The sequence below is a fragment of the Frieseomelitta varia genome, unplaced genomic scaffold, assembly GCF_011392965.1.
Source record: "Frieseomelitta varia isolate USP_RPSP 00005682 unplaced genomic scaffold, Fvar_1.2 scaffold_47, whole genome shotgun sequence".
Classification (NCBI taxonomy): Eukaryota; Metazoa; Arthropoda; class Insecta; order Hymenoptera; family Apidae; genus Frieseomelitta; species Frieseomelitta varia.
In genome coordinates, this window is record NW_025110223.1 from 125,733 (window position 1) to 148,904 (window position 23,172).

Here is a 23,172-nt window from a genome sequence, read left to right on the forward strand (position 1 = left end):
GAGCGTGATCCACGCTGGCTCTCTCAACATTTATATTTATTAAATTCCTGTATTTTTCTCTCTCGCAATTGAACCATCGTATTTCAAAGAAATTTCCAACTTTCCATCTCTCTCACTCCCACCGTGTTCCTTACTGATCATGCATTTGAATTCCACTTGAAATCCCATTTATGAAGTTCGAAATATAATTCCAAATCTCCTCTTTCCCTTCCGACGAATATCACTCAATGTGGAAAATAAACTCTCAGTCTTCCGGCAACTTTCCCGCTGGTCAGACGTCCAATTAGAGGTAGCAATTTTCTTCAAAGTTTCGTTTACAAAGTTCCGAACGTTCGCCGCCGCCAATAATTATCGCTCGATCTTCGAAAGTTGGCACTCAATCTTCTTCAAAATTCCTTATCGATCACCGCAGTTTCGTTCAACGAGACCTCTAACTTTCATACTGCTGGTAATTGCCATTCTCTCGATTTCTCTTGATCGAAGATCTCCGAAGACTTTCCAGACAGTCTCGTTTGGAAATGGCGATGTATCGATGACGAGGGTCGGGACGGCTAAAACGAAACCAGAAATACAAACGAAGAACAAAAAGCTTTCGAAACGATAATTAACGCTCGTCGTGGAGATGAAACGGATGCTACACGCGCAGTCCAACAGAAAGAGTGAGAGGGGAGGGAGGAGAATGAGTAATAACGTTACATCGTTATGTATACGTGTCCATTCGACAGCGGGCTATTGGCGTAGAACAGTCGCCAGGATAAATTCATTCGTTATTTCCGGCTCGGTTGTACCGGGCTCGCAGTCAAAAGCTGCGGCCAGAATTAGCTGACCGGAAACTGCTCCTCTGTAACGCGAGCCGAAAAATTTCAGCCCTTGTGTCGCTGCAACCGTTCGTTTAATCGTGGAATGAGCGCGCCGGTAATAATTACTCTCATCCTCCTCCCCCCGTATTTGACTCTTTTTTTTTTCCTTTTCGCGAAACAACCGAGGATGCACATTTGATTAATGGAAATTCAGAAAATCAGTCGTGATTCGCCGATGCGTGGAAATTCCTCGGAACGCCGGTGTGAATCGTTGATTAATCGCGTCTTACTGACGTCACGCTCTGAAACGAGGACAAACGAGGGGGGAATCTGACGATGCAAAAATTAGATCGTCAATGTTTATTAGCGACGTCGTATTAATTCCTGGTTTAATCGATCGATCGGCAACTCGAGCCTGTCAACGAACCGAAGGTAATGGAACGCCGGGGATGTTTATTAACTGTCGACCGGTGTCGTCCGGTACACAGCTTTTTGGGAAATTATAAAAATTCACGGTTTAGGGTCTTCCGTTGAATTGAATTTTATTATTGCGGACAATGAAACGAAATATAGCCAAGTTTTATTAATCTGTAAATCATAATGACTTGTCTATAATCCAACGATGTTATTTGCGCGTTAACGCCGACAGAAAGTAGTTTATTCGTTTGATCGATGATATTTGCGGAAATTCAAATTAACGTTTTTAATATTAATAACCGCCGTCTAGATTGTGACGATAATTTTATGAAATTTTCACAAAATTAAAGCGTAATGAATTTATTGCCCGGTCCTAGGTGGAGTTAATAACAATACGTAAATAAACCAGCGTTAAATTCTCTAATTTCGTTGCGGCGTACAATAATACGGGGATAGTGAAATAGGAGCGTGACTGGTCAGACAGAGGACACAGCTGCGTTATTTATCTAGACAGTTTGTATGTGTATATATAATTCGTCGTGCCGGTGAAACAGCACGGTACGCGATCAGACAACCGGAATACCATTTGAATAACATAATTAACACCGCGATTAAAAAGTACCACGCTAAAAAAAACTAATATATAAAAAATACATCCACAACTCTCGATGTTGCGCGCGGTATTCGTTCCGCAATGGACGAGCGTCGGCAAATATTTCAGCCGCTTTTTATTAAACCCGGAGCGATGTTTGAATCGGATATTCACACATCCATCGAATATTCATAGAGGGCTATCAATCGCGCGACGCGATAAAATACGCCTTTCTCGTTCGGGGAAATTATCGAAACCTCGGGCAAATGATCGGCGCTCCACAATGAAAACCGAGTGTCTCTTGTAAGCGTGAACAATGAACGAAATATCGGCCGATATAGCCGATATAACCGGCGATGGCCGGATGGCCTTCGAATCCGATTGATTCCTCGGACGAATATTCCGTGGCAGCGCGTACGAGTGGGACAAAAGACCTTTCGCATGGAAATGAATCGCGATCGAGGCCGAAGTGGCTCTCGTTCATCGACAGCGCGGGGCCGCACAGCCTGGGTAATAATTCTGAAAAATTGTTCCGTTGCGCCTGAGCTCGGTCTGAGATTTTCAGCGCATAAATCGTCCTCGTTCCTGGATCCCGCTTGATATATTGGTGTTTGCAAGTGTTCCTTGAGAGGCATTAGGATCATATATTCTTCGAGTATTGATACAGAATGGCTTTTCCGTTCTTGCTTGCCTGACGTACTCTTTACGATATATTACACTTCCTCTTCTTGTTTTCTCGGCAGTCTGTCACGTCACGTTGACCATCAATCGAATTTTCTTAAGCCTCCAAGTCGCGTTTGCAAAAGCTGAGTCAGCACTGGAAGATCGTTTTTCTCGATCGTCTGTAATTCAAGGTACACATTCGTGCCTTCGTTTCTTTGACTTTACATTTCCGTCGATCCTCTGAGTTTCATGATTTTCTTTCCTCGAGTTTCATCGTCAGGTTCGTAGATGAATTTTCCCCTTCTTCTTCTTTTTTTTTTTTTTTTTTTTCTTATGGTATTTCAAGCTCGATCGATCCTGCGGCCAACGAAATTGCATCAAAGCTCATAGTCCATACCTAATTATGTTTCCATCGATAAACGTTTCCCTCCACCGAGGCGATTGCCGCAAGAAAGTTCGTTAAATTCTTTAAAAAAGATCGCATTATCGTGGGAGTTAGGACCTCGCATAACTAACCGCCTCGCCAAACGAAATTGGCTTTATCTTCGTTACGCAACGCGCAAAACTTTATTAACAAAACCGCCAAGTTGCCATCGTCTTAAATCAATCGAACGTTCGTGGCAACATTTTTCAACTTTCGTTGATCAGAAGAGTTTACGTGATTTTTAGACTGCAGGAGAGATAATTTAATTCTAAACTAGGAACAAGTTACGCCCTAACGACAAGTCCAAATTGACAAGATAAAGTTCTTTGGAATAATTTGTAATTTATAACTAAGAAAGCTAAGAGTCTGTAGAAGAAAAACTCTAAATACAAAAATTTACTTTAATTTACCTTAGTCCGTAGAAAAACTTGTCAAAATTATTCAATGTTAATATCTCGTCTTAATCGCATCTTACAAACGGTCCACTCGGTTCTCAGCACTTTATCATCGATCGTACAAATCGGTATCGTGTCGCGATCGTCGTTCGATACGTCGATAAAACGTTTGAACGGTGGGGAGAGGGAAGCGTGAAACAGTAGGTGACAGGAGATTTTACGATTGCGCCATTCAATTTCCTCCAGTCGTATCTCGAATCGAATGGAAACGAGAGAGGGATCGTACGCGTTTGATAAGAAGCTTTCAGGTAGCTCGGTCGTAATTGGAACATTGGAGCGCAGCGCTGCTGGCTAACTATGCATGGCGTTAGTATTCTGCTAGCCGTGGCCGTGCAATGGTTGGATCCAATTTAATGTTCTGCTCGCTCCTTGGATTTCAGATCTGGACACGATGTTATATGGATACACGAACAACATATACGTGCTGGACCACACTCCTGAATCGCTGCCGGTGAGTACAATTCTGAACAAGCCAGTTAGTCGTAGCTGTTACTGTCCAATCCCTGCATCCTTGTGTCCGCTCGTTTAAGTCGATTGCTCGGCATCATAATTACATGCCGCGTTTCACGGCTTGTGAAATTAGTATGCTTGTTAAACTTATGCGGCGGCCGCCCGCTATGAAATGAAATTAGGGGATAGAAGGGGGAAATAGTTCAGTTTGCGGATTCATTGAAAGTCTTGGGATGATAGATGTTTAGTACTTTAGTACTTAATTTGTACTAAATAACGCAATTAACGATATGTTTAATTTTCTCAGTTTCGTAGCAAATGCTAAACTACCAGGCCTTGGCATTAAATACGAATTTTTTTTTTTTCTTTTTGGTCGAATCTTAACTTTTGTATGATTTAATAGCTCGATAGCAATCATATTCTGTATTTAATAGATACTAAATTATCTATTTCTCGAATTTAAATAATCTTGATCTAATTAAATTAAACAAATTCGTACCGGAAATAATTCCAAGTTCCTTGAAAAATCGCGACATGGGAAATTGTAGGAATTGTTACCCGAGTTTAATGATACAAAATACAATGGCGCACAACACAGCAGTGGGAACAATATGCATAGCTATCTCCGGATCGCGTTCGGCCGTCGCGAGCAGAAAATAATCGAACGTCGGCCGATTCGCTGGCGAGTTAATTAAATTCGACGATAGCGGATCGTTCGACTTTGTTTCCAATTAAAACTCGCAGCCGTGTATTTTGATTAACAGGCGAATTTAATAATAATCACGTGCGCGCGAAGGGGCAGCCGGAATTCGGGACAGTTTCGCGGAACGCGTGAATTTCGTGGATAAATTGAATTCGATACGTGTGGTAATAACAACAAGCTGCGAACTAAAACGAGAGAATGAGCACGTTTCAATTTGATTTTTAAACAAATTGCTATCCTCTTGGACGACGTTTGTCGAATATGTTCACGTCGACTTGGTTCATTACTTGGAAAATTGTAAATTTCGAAATTTTCTCGAGGAACAAAAAATTTCATTTTATTCGTTTGTAATCATTTCCATCCAGAATCTCGTTTTAGCGTTAAAATGTATTCAAGTTCAATGATAACTAACAGCGACCGCAAAACATAAAATGAAATTTAATTGGTGATATTAACCATTTGCAATTTCGTACTCTGTATGAATAACATTTTATACAGATACATATACCAATCCAATATTCCGTCTCTAATTGGAAAATTGCGGGACAGTCTACCCATACCTGTGTATATGGAAGAATAGATTTTTCGTTTTTAACATTTCTATCACAAATTTTATTTCCATCAATATTAAAATTACCCAAAGTGTGGTCAAAATGACAACTTTATAATCTTTGTTAGATATAAAACAGTGTGTTTTTAAAGATTTAAATAATGTATAAATAAAAGCACCGTATCGTATTATAAAGTTTCTCTATTTTCCCACTTTAATGTTTCTGTTGGAAATTTTATGCTTTCGTCGTTGGTAGTTCCAGTGTAAAATACACTTGTATTATATAGTAAAATATCTCTAGTAATAATAATAGTATAAACAAATAATAAACTAAATGAAATAGTAATAATATTAGTAATAAAATTGACAATTGAATCAAATTTAATTGAGAATATCAGCCATTGAAAGATCCATCACTGCACAACAGAGAACTTTAGAAAACACGAAAATAGTTAAAAAATGGTGTAAAAATGCCGGTGTAAAAATGGACATGTCAGTCTGTCGCGCAGCTCGGCTCACGTAACGCAATCTATTTTATCATTCGGATTAATCATTGGTTAAACGGCGTGCAGTGTGTGCATATCATTGCTCGTCGAACGAAACAGCCCACTCAATTATCCGTAACGCAATCCGGCTGCGAAAAATATGGAAATCGCTGGAGCGAAACGCGTTTATGAATTAAGTTAATTAGTCGTCGGAACAAATGAAGCCTGCTCGTTAGCAACAGTCGATTTCGGTTTTCCGACGCGACGGTAGGGTAACAAGTTGAATTAACGACGTGGATCGAGTGTTGCAGGAGAACAGTTTTGTTCGTGTTGGTTGAAATTGAAATTGAAATTGAAATTGCGGGCTGACTATTTTGGGAATTTAAAAATTCTAAAACCATGTAAAGTACACAAAGTATACAAATCACTTATTGGAATATTTAGTAGATGAAATAAATTTCTAATTTAGAACTGGTTTCTTCATTTTGGTAAAATTTTCTTCGGTTTGTAAAAATTGAGTTATATTAGTGATTCTTAGAAATGAACGATAAACCAAGAACAGTTAACGAGGACAGTGATGAGAGCAAGGCCAACCTTTCTCATCCCTTTTGTCTCGCCTTCTGCGACGAGAGCTCCGACAGAAAGAGACAATGCCACGATTACAGACCAACCCCCTTCGAGCTAATTTTGACCGCACGTGGCTTTTAATAAAGATCTTTCGTCAATTTTCTACCCTTAATTGCTCCCTTCGTATCACCAATGATTCCCTTTGTTGGTTCATCTAAGTTCCCAAATTTTCCTCCAGCAAACACCGCCGTCAGAAATATTAATTCACTAATTTATTAAACGTCAGGTTATATGACACATCAAGGAATTCATAGTTAAAACTAGCATCAAAACACGAGTTTTGAATTTTAGAAAAACGAGAAAATAGCCACGAAATTATATGTAACCACGAGAAATGTGTAGAAATTATAAAAAAATAATATATTAAATTAGAAAGTGAGACAATTCCAAGGGAAAAAGAGAAAATTGAATGATCCATAATCAGACTCCGTAGTATTTAAGCATTTCAATTCTTTCAATTTCAATTCGGAAATTTCAATTTCAACCCTCGTCTGCACATTTTAATGGAGCTCCAAAATTTTTTCAAAACACCTTTTCACGTCTGTATGTAATATTTTCATTCGCGAATGACCATCGTGATGTAAAGACACACGCGCAACTATGTCACGAGGACGTGGAAGAGCTGATATGCTCGTCGTCTGTTTGCGTGTGTTTTGGTTATCCGTGTACACGGACACACGTACACGATGTTTCGTGTACCGTGTACACAAGACTGAATGTAATTTGCAGGAATCTCGCGGGGTTGGGTCCTCGAGCCCAGTGTGATGACATAGACATTGAATTTCCGGCATCTCGCCGTCGCGTATTGAATCGATCAATCAGTCACATTCACGTTAATTAGCTCGTAACATAAAGTGTTTATCGTGTCGTTTAATCCACGGGGGTGTGTTTATGTTACGCGCGCTAACCCTTTGCTCCCGGACCAGGCGTATAAATTTATTTCGAGATAATTAACGCTGGCTGGTTTGACGTTTCGAAAAATATTTTAGCTGCAGTTTCCGCGACCCGCGGAAAATTAACACAGCAAGTTTGCAGAAGGTTATTTGTCCACCAGACTTCGTGCATGATATTTGAAGGAGATTATTGGCCGCGCTCATCGATTTACTTGTACGTTCGTGTAAATTAAACTTAAACAAAACTCTGATACATGCAAGCGTCGCGAAGTACGTCGCGAAAATTCATTTCTAATGAATTGGGGCAGGAAAGCAATTCATTGACGACATTATGGCGAGCGGTGACGTTAATGGTAACGTCATGCGATTTTCAGCATTTACCGACCGCTGACCTCGTTACACCGTGGCTTCGTGTGATTTTGCATTTCGTAAATTTTTAATGGAACTCGCCGGTCTCTGATGAAGGCTACTCGCTTTTGTGAAACAGTGAAAGTTACGACTATTGTAATAAAAAGCAAATGCGTTAACAAAAATGACCCTTAACCCTTAGAAATTACCATTGTCGAGATAATAAGTCTCTTTTATCTTTTTGAAGATAATGATCGTTCAATCCAAAGAATTATTACTGTCGGGATACAAGATCCTCCTTAAGTAAACATTATTTTAAATTAATACTTCTCGATTCATTTATTATTAAAAACGGATGCATAAATAATCCTCCGCTCGACGATAAATTTATCCGCGAAGAAATATTTTCTTATCCGATTAGAAACTTACGAGAGAAGAATCGCGTCACCACGATGACGAGGATCGTTGGAAATATTTACAGAAAACTGTGTTCTCGCAAAGACGGAACCCTATTGATAGTGTGCGCCGGTGTACGAAGAAACTTTCGGCATCGGAACACTGCAGCTCGGGAACTTGGCGGAAGTAAGTTCATTCTGGAAATACGCGCCTTGATAAACATCTTAGTGCAGTTAGGGTGACGTTACAGAAACGACGTCAACGACGGACTTGGCGATCGCGGCTTTAACAAACGAATCTGACTGAATCCTATTATTTTTCCCCTAAGAGGAAAAGAAACGCGAAAGTGATATGGCATCTCGTTTTCTACGTTTCAACTCTCGGACAGCGGGATGTTGTTTTGTACGTTCGCGCTGCACTTTCCAGGCAACGCGAAAGCAAATTTTTATATCATATATAAAATTCTTCTACCGAATATTTCAACTTTTCAGCTCACTTCGGCATTTCGCGATAAATCAAAGGGGGAAATCGAAGGGAAAACACAATTACAGACGTTATCGTATTTTTATTAACGCACATTTATTTTATAATCGCGCGATCGTGTTTCAATCGTAAAGTGATACATTTGATAATACATTTTTTGTAACTTTCATCGAACATTTTACATTTTTAATTCATTCTAGTTTAGTAATATGGTTCTTTAGGGAAAACTCTGTGTGATATGTGCGTGTGTATTTTCTTAATATATTCACCTACTCTTGAAAATCCTTCACTATAATACCATCCGAATTCCACAGTAACAATTGACGAGAGAAACATATTTACAGGTATCAATGTATTTTTACCAACAGTTGTTCTTCTACGCTGTCCCACTTCTACGCCACCCACAATGAAAATTTCGACCCACCATTAGGTTTAAAAGTCACGTACCTCGTCTCCCTCCGTCTCGATCTGATCGCGAAACGAAACGTTATGGCTTTCCAACGAAGAGGTATATCTGATTTTCCGCGCGAAAACACGACACTTCCATCAAAAACCGTTCTCGAAGGCGAATTTCAAGGCGTTCGATCATGATTCCGGCCGCGTGGATCACGCCCTGCACGAGTCCCATGGAAAAAGGAGCCGGATGACGTTAACTTGTCCTTTACAGCCAACTATTTATCAACGGTGTAACGTAAGGAGGGAAAGTTGGTGTGCACGCTTCGAGGAAATACGAGACCAGAAGACTGGATACGTCTCCCGGAGGAATATCGTTGGATTCTCCGTCCGGCCCAAGCACACGGTGTACATCGAATCAGCTTTCTACTTGTTATCTACCCGGCATTTGATCCCTTTGCCATTTTCTGTCCACTCTTTTGTCCGTGAGGATTCTGCGGACGACGTTTCCTCCGGAGCTTCTTCAGTCGCGACAGAAGAAATAAAGATTCGGCCAATTGCTCGAAGAGGAGGAAGGGGCCGTTTCATCCAGACGAAACAATTCCCTGACGTGGTCGTTTTACGCCGTTTGTCGCGTCGACATGATCGCTGCCCGTCTAATTTCGTCGTTTCCGTAAAAATCCTAGCGACCCTCTAAGACCATGCTTGTTGTTTCACAAGGATTGCTTCGTTATTCAGTAAAATTGGTCACTTTGTAAATTGGAGAACAGAAAATTCATGTTACGAGCAAAATGCCTTTTATGATTTATTAAGTTTCTGAGATTGAATGTATATTATACGCAGATATCTTTGATATATATTCTTCATTCGAATCTCTGCTCAAATTCCCATCTCATATATTTCATGTATCTTACACCTCACATCCCATTTCACGTATCCTGTATCAATGAACCATATTTTCGAAGCTCATACTTTCATCCTACATTGCATATTCTAGATTTTCTAATTTACATCCCGTTTCTAGTATTATTAACGGATAATTTTATATTTCCACTGATAAAATTTACATCCCATATTGCTTATTTTATGTTTCCTATTCCTTATTCCATGCTCACAAATTAGTTTTATAGATTTTGTTAGAATTCTGTGGGTTGCGAATGGTTCATTCTGTGGGATAATAATTTCTGCGGTTTCCCACAAATTAGATTTGTGAACTTTGTGGGAAATTTGCGGTCTGAGAAGTTCATTTTGTGGAATATTAATTTTCGGCGGTGCCCACAGATTTGTTTCTTTAGGCAATTGTACATTTCATGTGGATTTTGTGACTCTTTCGTTATATCTAATTGGAAAGATGAAGTTACAGAATAAGGATGTAGAAAATGGAATGTGGTTGATCTACAGTGGAATGGGATGGAAAATATTGACTATGTGATGTTAATTGTAAATATTGAATATGGTAGAAAGATGTGAGATATTGCAAATATTGTAAGGAATGTATACGTGTGAAATATGCAAATTTGCATATTAGGAAGTACTTTGTGCATGTAGGACATTGTACCAAAGTAGAATGGAATCCTGAATATAAGATGGAGAATATATGTGAAATGCCAGATGTGAGATGTTAACATTTGATTGAAAATATTGAAAATTTTCTGAAAGTTTCGATGCTCTTAAGTTAAAGCAGCAGCTTGGTGTTGAAATTTTTTTGCAAATTGCAAAGTTTCGTTATCCGCGACACCGTGCGAACTACCACTTTCCCCTGTCGGTGTATTTTCAAGAGATTCAGCTCTAATCGGGTCTGCTCTCCAACGTCACGGAATCGCGTTGGCTGGCGCGCTCATGAAACTTAAATCCACGGCGAGTTCGCCCCCAGGACGACTTAAACTTTGACCAGCCGGCCAAATATTAACTCTTTGCACCGCGAGCTAAAGAAGAATTCCATATTCTCCGCCTTGATGAAGAGAAACTTCGCGCCGGGGATCATTGTTAGGGTTTCAAATACCATTCGCCGGGGCAGTCTTGCGAGTGAAAGTTTGCGTGAAATTTCAGTGGCGGCTCGCTGAAACTTTTTAATCAAGCTTCAGTCGCGCGGAATATTTCAAAATAAATCTCGCTCGCGGTTTCTGAGGTCCGGCGTGTTAGAAAAAGGAATACAACCAACAGTGATTACACTACGCAAACGTGGAAACCATGGAACGTAAAATGATTTTTATTCTGCGTGTTGACTTCAACGTCTCTTCCATTTTGATTAAAGAGCAAAATTTATGTTCTCAGATCTTGGATAAAATATACCGTGAGTGGGTTAATTTTTAATCGCCAAGGATTCAATTTCGAAAATTCCCCGCCGACGCGGAATCGCCGAAAACTTCTTAACCGGTGAATTCGACCGAATTCGCTTTTACGACTCGTCGATTCTCTCGCAAAGCAAACAACGGCGAACGCATTAAAACCATTCTTGGGAGAGGCGGCGGAATCGTTCCAAACGATGGTGAACCGAGCTCTAAAAGCGCATCCCCCCTTTTCGCGAGCGTTTATGGTTGGTAATAGTTAGAAAGTCCCGGGGCCCCGAGGCGAGAAGGCTTTTAACCGGCGTGTATTTTCCGCGCTCCGTTCGATTGCACGACTCCGTGGAGAGTTTTTCGACTACGTCTCGAACCTCCCAATGCAAATGCTGCCTCCGTCGTGAAATAATTGCTCATCGCTAAAAGCGATCGGCTCGTTTCGAAATTACGTTATATAAATTGCTGCGCAGTAACGCAACGTTCAATGTTCTGTTTGAATATTTAGCTTAACCGGATGTCGAGTGTTCTTTTGATGGATATTTAATTTAATTATTTTGATAGATATTAAATTTGGAATTAAGGCGTTCGATAACATTTTTCTAAGCGCGATGGAAGCACCGTTTATTGGCTCGAAAATTTCATTCAACGTCCGACCACCTGAACTTTTCGCCGATTGAATCCATTTATCTGAATGCGAGCTCCCATTATGTGGACTAATAGGTAGTGGAAAAGAATTCTATGGGGGGATAAGAATTCTATAGGAGGAGGGAAAATTCTATAGGGACTGGACTTTAACCTTTTGTTCTCCGATATATGTTCAAACAAATTGAATTCTATTTTAATCGTTTTATAATTCTACACATTCAATTCAGTGCCAAGTCATCTGACCTCGTTGTTTTCTACGCTATTTATAAAAAAATGTATTTTATATTAATGCATATTTATTACGAACAGTATTGAAATTATAAAGAGATTTATTATGAACAGTCTATATATATATATATATATATATATATATATATATATATATATATATATATATATATATATATATAGAGCGTTCATAACAAATCTCTACAAAGCATTTAATAAACTGCAGGAGTTAAAAATTTCATCGCTTCGCTTCGATATTTCTGCAATATCGCAGGCAGAGTTTCACAAAACGGGAAAAGAGAGAGTATCGCCGAGTACAAGCCAGCTTAGCTGGAAAATATTTCCACGAGTCACTGAGTTTTCCTAACAGGCCGTCAAATTACCGCGACACGTCTTCCTACACTGCGAGTTTCTTCGCGCATTAGGCCGGGATCGTTCCAATTATTTTCTTCCGGCGAAACGGCTCCTGCGTAGTACTCATTAGCGAGAATCGTTTGTTCCTTAACGCGTCGTAGCAACCGGAGGAAGAATTTTTAATGATCCGCTGCCGATAATTAAGCACGCTTGTTGCTTGTCGTAAAATTCGATCGAACCTTAACGCGATCGTCAAGAGTTTGCGACTTGGCGACTTGCGCGTACAATGGCGCACAAAAGAAAGTTTAAAATTATCTGCTCTTCGAAACTGAGAAAAGAAAATAATGCTCTATGCAATAAAAAAAATCTAAAAAAGTCATTATATTGCACGATTGTTGCATTGTAAAAACTTTATTGAGAGTTTTGAATGTGTTCTATTGTAACCTTTGTACTGGATATTTTATTTTTGATACTGTATTGATTATTACATTATAAAATACAATGTCATCCAATGTCGTAAAAATTTTATTCAAAATTTTGTGAAGTGTCTTAAGACTTCTGAGCAAAAGCGTATACGCACGAGAATTAATAACTTCTGCACTATACACTTATTTTATATATAGTATATATCCTTAATTTATTTTAAATATATAGTATATATTTTATACTATATCGACAATTGCATTATAAAATACATGTGCAATGTGAAAATATAAAAATTAAAAATTTTGTCCTAATACTTCTGAACAAGAGTGCATCTATATGAGAATTAATAACTTCTGCACTATACATTTATTTTATATATAGTATATATTCTTATTTTATGTGTAGTATATATTCTTAATTTATTTTAAATATATAGTATATATTTTATACTATATCGACGATTATTGCATTATAAAATATAATGCGTGCAATATGAAAATTTAATTAAAAATTTTGTCCTAAGATTTCTGAACAAGAGCGCATCTATATCAGAATTAATAACTTCTGTACTGGACATTTTCTTCTTGTTAAATACAATTTCATTTAATAAAATTACAAACTATGTATGTATCTCGTGTCGTTTGTCTTCGAGGCTTTCTGCTCTCGTCACGAGTCGAATTTTCAACTGCTGTTTCCCGCGTGGAAAATCGCGCGGTGTTCCCTTTCGCGCAGCGTCAGAACGGCTTAATGTAACTGTAATTTCTAATTTCAATAGAAACTCGAGAGTGGCTTGTTACTGAGCGGTGAAAATTAGTTGAAAGAATCGCGCGAGTACCTTTTGAGCCGTTGCTAATTAACGAAATGAACAGGGGAACTGGCAACAGGAGGACTGAGTTACCTTTTTACTTCGTGCTTCAGAGATGATTAATTTTCTTTCACGGGCGTTGAATTCTTTATATGTCGCGAAGTTCCACGAAAGGAGGATGTTTATACGTTTTAACGTTCCATCAGAATAATTAGTAAAATATCGAATTTACGTTTTTTACGTTGTGTGCTTGTAGACACGCAATTCCAGTCTACTCTATTTTAATTATCGAATTCATTAGGATGACATTCAGAGAATGTTGAATGACAATGACGCCTGTTAAGTGCAGCTATTTGATAACACAAAGTGCACAAGAAAATGTGTTTTAAGATGAGAATTCTAAGCTGAATTCTCGAGCAATATCATAACTGTCGCAGCACTTGATTAACTCGATTCAAGTGTATTAAATTTCGTAAAACTTGGCTACTCTCGCTACGACCGCAAGATTTTAAAACACCAACACCGCTGTTGTTACTTACAATTTAAAATCAAAGTTTAGAATTTCATTTCACTTTGGAAGAAGTTCTCTTCGCGCTCTATTCTAATTCCAAGGGAAAGAGATAAGAAGAAGAAGACGAAGAAGAAGAAGAAGTAGGAGGGAGAGTATCACACGTACGTTTCCTCGGGCAAGTAATCGCCTCGAAGCGTCCGATACGTCAAAGAAGAATTCAAAGGAGTGGGAATGCACTCGCTCGCTTCTTTTTTGATAATCCAGCTCCATGAGACGCGAAGTTTCTTTCGGACGGCGAAGCTTCTTTTCTCCACGGCGAGAGGGAAAGGAGAGCCAAGGGGACTTTGTAACGTGGCGTGACGATGCTCGTCGTTAGAAAAATCCCTCTCGCCTGTGGGCGTGTTCGCGGGTGGAAAAGTCTCAAAGAGAGTTGTTGCCGATAGGAAGCGAACGAAACGGGGAGGGAAGAGAAGGGTAGAAATACTCGCGGCTACGTCTTAGCTCATTAAGGGAATAATGCCCTTCAGGAGCGTAGAGAAGGAGGAAGGGGGGAGTGGGAGAGGGGCAGTAACCGAACAGCTTTCACCCGTGGAAAACTAACGAGAGTCAACGATGCAGACCAGCAAAAACGAACATAATCAACCTTAACAAAAGCCAATTAACCCGTTCGACTTTGTCGATCCGCGGCCCCCTTTGAGTTACGAGTAACTCGTGCTCGACGATAACTCAACATTTCACGTTCAGCGAACAGTGTAATTAGAACGTTCGATGAACTTGAACAGCACAGATTTTGCGAGAGACTTTGCATGTAAAATAAATTCGAAAAGGGAAGTTCTCGTGCGATGGATGAAAAATTACATACGTGGAAAGATACCGGAAATAAAATAACGTAGCGACGATGAATGTTGGACTTTAAAAGGAAACTGATTTAAAGTCTGATTTGTCTTAGCAATAATTATAATTTATCGAGGCTGTGTGAGGTTTGGCGATCAAAAGAAACGTTTGAATTCTCATTGGTCGATGCGAAAAAATTGTAGAAACGTGTCTTCCCTAAATTTTATGTTCCTTAGTATTTAAACCTAGAAAATATTTATTTCGCGCGGAGTTCAATACGAAAAAAGAAGCAATTGATGATGTTTGACTGCAGGACATGGATATGCTGCAACTGTTCGCCTCGCCGGCGGGCCGAGCGTTGCTCACCAGTGACAATCGACGGAGAGGATCGACGTCGACCTCCTCCTTGTCTCGAGAGTCCTCTTCGAGGCTGAAGAGAAGCAGAAGACCATCGGGTACAGTCAGCGCGCCGACCACGCCACCCAGACAACGGAAATCAAGCGCCGAACTGTACAAAGAAGCTGTCGAGATTCTTGGTCTTACCTGTTCGTTGACTGATAGCTGCCCGTGCATCGATTGTCAGGTGAAGATTGAACGTGGCATGATTTATTACAAGCACAGGGAGAAAACTTTAGACTTTATCTTTTTTTCCTCACTCTCTTACAATGTTGCACTATTAAAATACAACGAATGAACGGTGTGCTAAAATTCTAAACAAAATAATTTTCTTTTTTTTCTTTTAATTAAGAGGTGATAGAAAAATCTTCAGATTTTCGTAGAGGAATTTCAACGAAAGAAAGTTGGTACGCTCTTAAAAAAAATTTCCGATGGAAATTCAGTTGTTTTACAAACCGCAGCCTGATCGAATGAACGGTGTGCTAAAATTCTAAACAAAATAATTTTCTTTTTTTTTTTTAATTAAGAGATGATAGAAAAATCTTCGTAGAGGAATTTCAACGAAAGAAAGTTGGTACGCTCTTAAAAAAAATTTCCGATGGAAATTCAGTTGTTTTACAAACCGCAGCCTGATCGAATGAACGGTGTGCTAAAATTCTAAACAAAATAATTTTCTTTTTTTTTTTTAATTAAGAGATGATAGAAAAATCTTCGTAGAGGAATTTCAACGAAAGAAAGTTGGTACGCTCTTAAAAAAAATTTCCGATGGAAATTCAGTTGTTTTACAAACCGCAGCCTGATCGGCGTAATTCGCGAGGGCACTTACCTGTGTGCATGTAATTAGCGCGAATTGGCGAGAATAGCATTGCAAATTAAGGGATTAACTCCCTCGGCGTAGAACTAATTGCCTAAAACCCTTTGCGTTGCCAATTATAACCGGGGAGGGGGCCGCTTCCGTGGTTTCCATTGATTGGCCATTTTCTCGGGCTGAGCGCGTAAATATTTCTTTGCCCCAGTTTTCGGGATCGCGCGCGCGCGCGCGCGAGGGGCCACGATCAGCTGGCGTTCCCATTTCGAAAAGCCAATGGAAGAAAATGAAACGCGGAAACGTCTGAATTTAATTAAAAATTTTATCGCGTATCGGTTAACCACCCGTTGCCATTTTCATTTCACTGGAAATTTTAGCGTGTGCTCGCGCGCATTTAGAGAATCTCGGAGCTAACGAGAATTTTTTTCCTTCCTCTTGTTCCCTTCTTGTTTATTTCCTTTTCTTTTTCTTTTTTTTTTTCTTAAGTCCGCATGTTTCTTAACCGTGTATTCTCCGGCTATTTACGGTCAGAGAATCTTCACACTGGGCCTCACGAAGCTTTCCAAGGTTGGACCCTGCACTGGCATTGAATTTCCAAGCTTAATATTTTTCTTCGCGTGAACTTTCCTCCCTGAAACCTTCGACCCTTTAATGGTCAGCTTAACTGGTCAGCTAAAGCCCTTTCCGCCGGGCAGCTTCCACCTCGAATTATTCGATAACGAGAAAGCTTTGAACTCGTACACATAGGTTCAACGTTGAACGTACTTTGACCCTCGGGAGGCTGGAGTGTCGAAAGAATCGAATCTCGGGAATTCAACGTCAAAGAGCTTCGATCTTGAATGTCAAAGAGCTTCGACCTCGAAAATTTACCGTAGATATCTTATCTGAAGGTTCAATTGGTTGAAGAACATTAAAAAATTAGAGTACTAGAGAAGATAACTGTTTCGTGCATATTTAACGGGATGACGTGTCAAATTAATAAGTCAAAGAACTACCCTCATTCATTTTTCTATCAATTACTCTACTCACTGCACTGCGAACATGTATTCCCTTAACAAACGGCGCGAGACCAGCTGTCATTATTAGATCCACAGAAACACGTGATTCGTTTCTTTTTGCAGAGCAACTATTTCGACTGCGACGACGATTTCGGCGACGCTAGAACGGAATTGGCCGCGGGTACTCCGATTCTGCTGGACCACGCTCTGTCACATCCATTGACGTGTTCCATACAGTAGCAGCCGAACATCACGTCCCGATTACGAGATTACGTTGCCCTGTGCTGGCATTTGACGAACCGGAAGTCATCGAGCTGTCGAGGATCCATCGGGAAACGTCGAAACCAGAACGAAGCGGGAGATGTTCGACGCGTGTACCTCGACTCCCCGGAAACTACCCGAGAATCGTGAAGATCGTGCGAACGAAGGAAAACGAATAACGGGAAGAGATGAATTTTCAGTGTTGGCTTCTCGAGTTTCTAGTTTCGTGAAGAGAGGATGAGAAGAATAATGCGAGAAAGTCTGCACGAACTGACTTCTGACGAAGATCTCCATCGATGAATGCTTCTGACAGATGTTCGCGCGCGTCTTCTTCCAGCGTTGATATTGCGTTCGTTGAGTTCTTCGACACCGCGTAGATCGTAATCGTATAATGCGTGTAATGTACTACGTGTACAGGAAGCGAAAGGTGGAAACGCGTCTAATAATCCTAAGATTTTGTATATTTCGATTGCGTTCAATTGTAACACCGTATGTTCACGTAAGAATTTGCTTGCCGGTAAACAGACACGAAGTATTCCGATCGTACTTAATTAAAAACGGAGGCTTCCGATTTGGAAAAAAAAAAAAAAAAGAAAAAGATAAAGAAAATTCAACCTCATGTGAGTCATTCGATCATCGATTCTCCCCCTTCGATGGAACACGGTATTATATTGTAACGATAATTTAAAAAAGAAAAAAAAGAAGACCCAACCAATGTATAATTTGTGGACAATACATCGTAACGGAACAAGTCGCTGCTCCGATTGTTTCTTCTCTTTTTTATATGAAACGAAAAAACAAAAGATTTAATCATAGCGCAGGCTTACGTACCTAGGGATATTTATGTACAAAATGCTCCCTGAATGTACAACACATCTGGTGAGTAATTACTTACTCCAGGTTGCTGGAAATTCGTAAAAATAAACATCGGTATAACGAAACAAGCACATTCACGCATACGCACGCGCGCGCGCACACACACACAAAACACACGTACATACAGAAAAAAAAAGTGGGGCAAAAGCTCATCGTTTCACGTTTTTATTATTAAAAATTTCTATAATGTTATCTTCGATATTTAAATTTAAAAAAGAATCCAACGCGGCGTGAAATCTCGAGCAGAGCACGGTTCGCGCGCAGAGGAGAGAAATAAAAATATATATAACGAAAGAGAAAAAAAGAAAGACAAAAATACAATACGCTCGTCTGGCTCAAATTAGACGAATTTATTTGTCGACGCGAAACGACAGACACGCCAAATGATAAAAATATATGCGCCAAATTTCTATATTAATTAGCGATAACGATAATAATAACAAATAAATAATAATAATTAACTATTTAATAAATGATAACCCTAATAATAATAATAATAATATTAATAATATTAATAATAAATTTCGATCTAGTCGGAAGGTGTAACGTGATTAAGACGTTCATTAGGTGACATTTAAATGGTTTGTCGACAAACACGATATATGAGAATTATATATATATATATATATGTATTATATATATATAATATATAAATATACGTGTATATATACACATTATATTTACTACACGTTTTATTATTATACTTATTCAATTAAGTCTAGTAGGATACATACGTTGTCGAACGTTTATGAGCTCGCGAACAAGTCAAACCGAGGAAAAACCCAAAAAAAATTATTAAAAAAAAAAAAATAAAAGCCAGGAAGTAGTTGAAAGAACAAAAAAAAAAAAAAGTAAGATAAAGCAGGAGGAGCAATAACTAGATCACGGATGTTTATGCATTTATGGAAAGTTCAATGACGCGAACATGTTCTATATTCTACGAAACGTTCAGAGTATTCAACGAGCGTGCTAAATTTCTACATAGGTTCCATTTATTCAGTTGTGTTCATAAAAGGTCTAAATTTGCGTAAACATCCACGGTCTAGTAATAACGAAAGAGAGAAGCGTAAACGCGTTGACACGTAGAATTTATACACGCGAGATCGATACGTACGCATCGAACATATAGACACCTGTCCGATGAAATTTTATAAAATCGATATCCTTTTCGTCAAGCGTCCCGCGTTCGAGTTATTTAGACACACGTCGACTGCTGTTTTCGATTCCCATTTCTCCGATGAGAACGTCTCGTTGATATTAACGAAATGTTTCGAAAATTTCTCTCTTCAAGCGTTGCGATTCAATTAATGTTAACGTCTCTTCTGCCTGCCTTTAACGTTACAAAACGACACGAAACGAAGCGTGTAAAACCGAGTATCTGCGGTCCTCCGTCGAGGTTCTCGAATTGTCGAACAAAGACGAGGAAGAAACAAAATTTGTTGGCGACAGTCGACGTGTAATCCACGTGAATCGTGACGTATATGTATAAACGACGATTTAACGATAAACGAAGCTAGGCCTGAGTTACATAGGATCCGTGGATGGACTGAAAGAAGTTGAGAGGAACGAATGTACGTGAGGAAAAGTAGTATTAAAAGCAACTGGTCGTTTCCTCGAATGATTATGGGGGGAAAAGAATGAGGGAAAGAAACAGGATGTGGCAGTGACGTTGTATGTAAATCGGCGCGAGATAAAATTAGAAGGAAAATCACGTTCAAGAGTGCAAGTGCCAAATTAATGTTTAATCGCGCGAAGCTTAGTAATTCACTGTCGAAGTCTCTTCTTAAATTATCCGATAGACTACGACTTAACGAAAGAAAGCGAGGCGATACCATTGAACATTCATGAGTTTCAAATTCTGAAAACTTTGCAAATTCTCTAAATTCTCCTGTTAAATGTATCGTGCTTTATCTCGTTTGCCAAGGCTTGTCGAATCTTCGATGAAACAACAATTGGAGTTCGATCGTTTTATAAGCAACATGATTTTTCCGAGAATCAAGTCAGAAAGCTCAATAAAACGAGCAATAGAAAACTTGAGGGAGAGAGAGAGAGAGAGAGAGAGAGAGAGAGAGAGAGAGAGAGTGAAAACGAGGGAGAACACAGAACGTACCAAAATTACGTTAACACTTGAATGTTGAGAAAGAATTTGCTCTTTATTTACCTTTTCCTTCCAAATACAATGACATTGTTATATAAATAACGTTTCATATATGAGTGTTGATTAATGAGTGTCTCCTCTCGTTCGAGTGTTAATCTAATTTAATACCGTATCTTGTAATTTATAAAAGAATGAATCGCATTACTTATAGAACGACCCGATACACACATTAATTGTAAAAAAGTATCTTAGCCAACTTGAAGCAGTTTTATACAGCTCGAACGACGAGCACTAAACATCCACATGTTTTATTACGTTGTCGTAAAAACGAGCGAGACGAAATGGAAACGTTTCAGCCGCGATTGCTTTCTTTTTACAACGAGGCAAGCTGTCGTAGCGACGGGAGCCTGCCACATTTCACTGATCCACGACCCCCGCTACGTTTCTGAGCAACTTTCGACTTTCTTATCGCTGCCATCGTTTTTCGCCGGATTGTTTCGATACCGAATTATTCGCGAATAGAGGAAGACTTTCAAAGATGATTTTCCCTTTTCGTTCAGTCTACTCGAAGAGAAGTAACCGTAGAGACACGTTTGTATAATCAGAAATGTTATCGCGACGTTGTTACGCGTAGGTAGAAAGAAGTTAGGCGAATTTTTGATCGACTATAGTTACGAACGGAAGAGCGCCGACGAAATGACAGTTCGTTGCCGGTTCAATTAACAAGTGTCGTTAACTTGTTAAAAAGCAATTAGTGATACGAAGTTGTTGAGATCTGTTCTACTTCTTTCAAACTGCTGTTCTTGTTACTTGAGAAAACCTCGCATTTCCGCCTCTCTTCCGGTTGAATTCAAACAGCCAATCGACGTTGAAGGTCGTTCGTATCGCGCGATCGTTGAATTGGCGTTCTTTCTCTCATCGACGAAAGTAAAAGAGCAATTAAGTAATCCTTTTTCCCTGAGAGAATATTCGAGAGGAACGCGTAGAAACCAAGAGATGGACGAAAAAATGATGGGGGGAAATAACACGTGGCTTCTAATCGTTTTATAGTAATATAAGCCGTAATTAAGCAGAGAAGAATGATTCTTGCAACCGCGCAGCGGCGTACTCTTGGATATGACTACCATTAAAATGCGATAAAATATAAATCAAACTTGTTTCATTTACCACCTTCTCTCGTTAAATTCATATTGTAGTTTCCTAAGTTCACGACACAACGTTTTCTTAAATTGTACAGGTTTTGATTAGATAAAGTTTTAATATTAAAGTTTTTAAAAAGAAAATAATTTTCCATTTTCATTTAATAATTGGCAAATGTTTTACGGGACCCTCAGTAGCTGCTGTACCATCAGTTGTTATAGTAGCAGTTTCCAAAGTTATCAGACGGTAACATGACATAAACCAGTAAATGGTAAAACAGAATAACTTCTAAGAAGCACAGACGAGATATATGAATTGACATTGTCACTAGACAACGACGAGATGCTCAACTTATGACACTTTTCCTTGCTCAACTTCACCTTTCAGGTAAATGATGCGCAACAGGTAATAGTATGTCAATTCCAAAAAACACTTTTTTTATTACAATAATCAATAATTTTACAGTTTTTAGGTTTTATTTAATTAAAATTTTGTAATTTTACTTCATTGATGACGTATCATCATGTTCAAATCAATAAATAATTCTCGGAACGAATCAGACAACAACGTCACAGACGAGGTACATCTATTCATAATATATGAGTCACACAGATCATTCAATTATGTAAATATCGTAATCTAATAATCATCCAAAGATAGTCGTTTAACTTTCAGCAAGAAATACTACAATTAAAAATATCTAGTTTACGTTTCTTCTTTAGAATAGAGAAAATTCTGCAGGCAAAAAGGTTTTCAAGACGATTAAGCGAACAACATCAACGATGGAATATTTCCGTGCGAATCTAGCGTAATAGCTTTACGCAAATCGGAAAATTCTGCAAATTTTTGAAAATTCTTGAAAACAAAATCTATTTACAACAAAAAAATATAAATAAACATTGGAAACCAAAATAAACAAACAGAAAAATAAAAACAAACATTGAAAACCAAAACAAACAGAAATTTCAAGGTTTCCGAAATTCCGACTTCAGTTTTCGAAAATTTTTGAAAACCAAGTGTGTTTACATCAAAAAAATGTAAATAAACATTGGAAACCAAAACAAACAATCAAAAAAACGTAAATAAACATTGGAAACCAAAATAAACAGACCAATGTTTGCAAACAAAGCGAAATTCAAAGTTTCCGAAATACCGACTTCAGTTTTTCGAAAATTTTTGATAATACATACATATATATTTTAATTGCTCTAGTTTATTAAGTGATCTATTATGCAATGAAATCATCTACAACACGTGTGGACAGTTCATACTGGGTAAGTATGGGTAAGTATTCATATGTTAACTTACTTCTAAGTGAATTATTATGAATTTCTAACATTTGTGGATCACTCATGAAGACTGGGTAAGTATAGGTAAGTACATTTGCAATTGAAATTTCGAATATTTTGAAATTTTGCTTTGTTTGAAAACATTGGTCTGTTTATTATGGTTTCCAATGTTTATTTACATTTTTTTGACTGTTTGTTTTGGTTTCGAATGTTTATTTACATTTTTTTGATGTAAACACACCTTGTTTTGAAAAATTTTTGAAAATTCGGAATCGGAGTTTCGAAAACTTTGAAATTTTACTTTGTTTGCAAACATTGGTTTGTAAATTTTGGTTCCCAGTGTTTATTTACGTTTTTTTGGTAGTTTGGTTTGGTTTCCAAAGTTTATTTACATTTTTTTGACGCAAACAAACTTTATTTTGAAAAATTTACAAAAATTTGGATTCGGAGTTTCGAAAACTTTGAAATTTCGCTTTGTTTGCAAACATTGGTCTGTTTATTTTGGTTCCCAGTGTTTATTTACGTTTTTTTGATTGTTTGTT

The 23,172-nt window shown here is 38.5% G+C and overlaps 1 protein-coding gene across 5 annotated transcripts in view; it reads left to right on the top strand.

The window, feature by feature from the left end:
• LOC122532750 overlaps positions 1 to 21,349 on the top strand; it is a 147,037-nt gene extending 125,688 nt beyond the window's left edge. For all 5 annotated transcript variants that reach the window (XM_043661792.1, XM_043661791.1, XM_043661788.1 and 2 more), the window contains 3 exons: positions 3,732 to 3,802; positions 15,078 to 15,347; positions 17,090 to 21,349. In XM_043661792.1, the coding sequence (XP_043517727.1) occupies positions 3,732 to 3,802; positions 15,078 to 15,347; positions 17,090 to 17,206 (458 nt within the window). In that variant the 3' untranslated portion in view covers positions 17,207 to 21,349. The remainder of the gene's footprint in view (positions 1 to 3,731; positions 3,803 to 15,077; positions 15,348 to 17,089) is intronic.
• Positions 21,350 to 23,172: the final 1,823 nt, after the last annotated feature.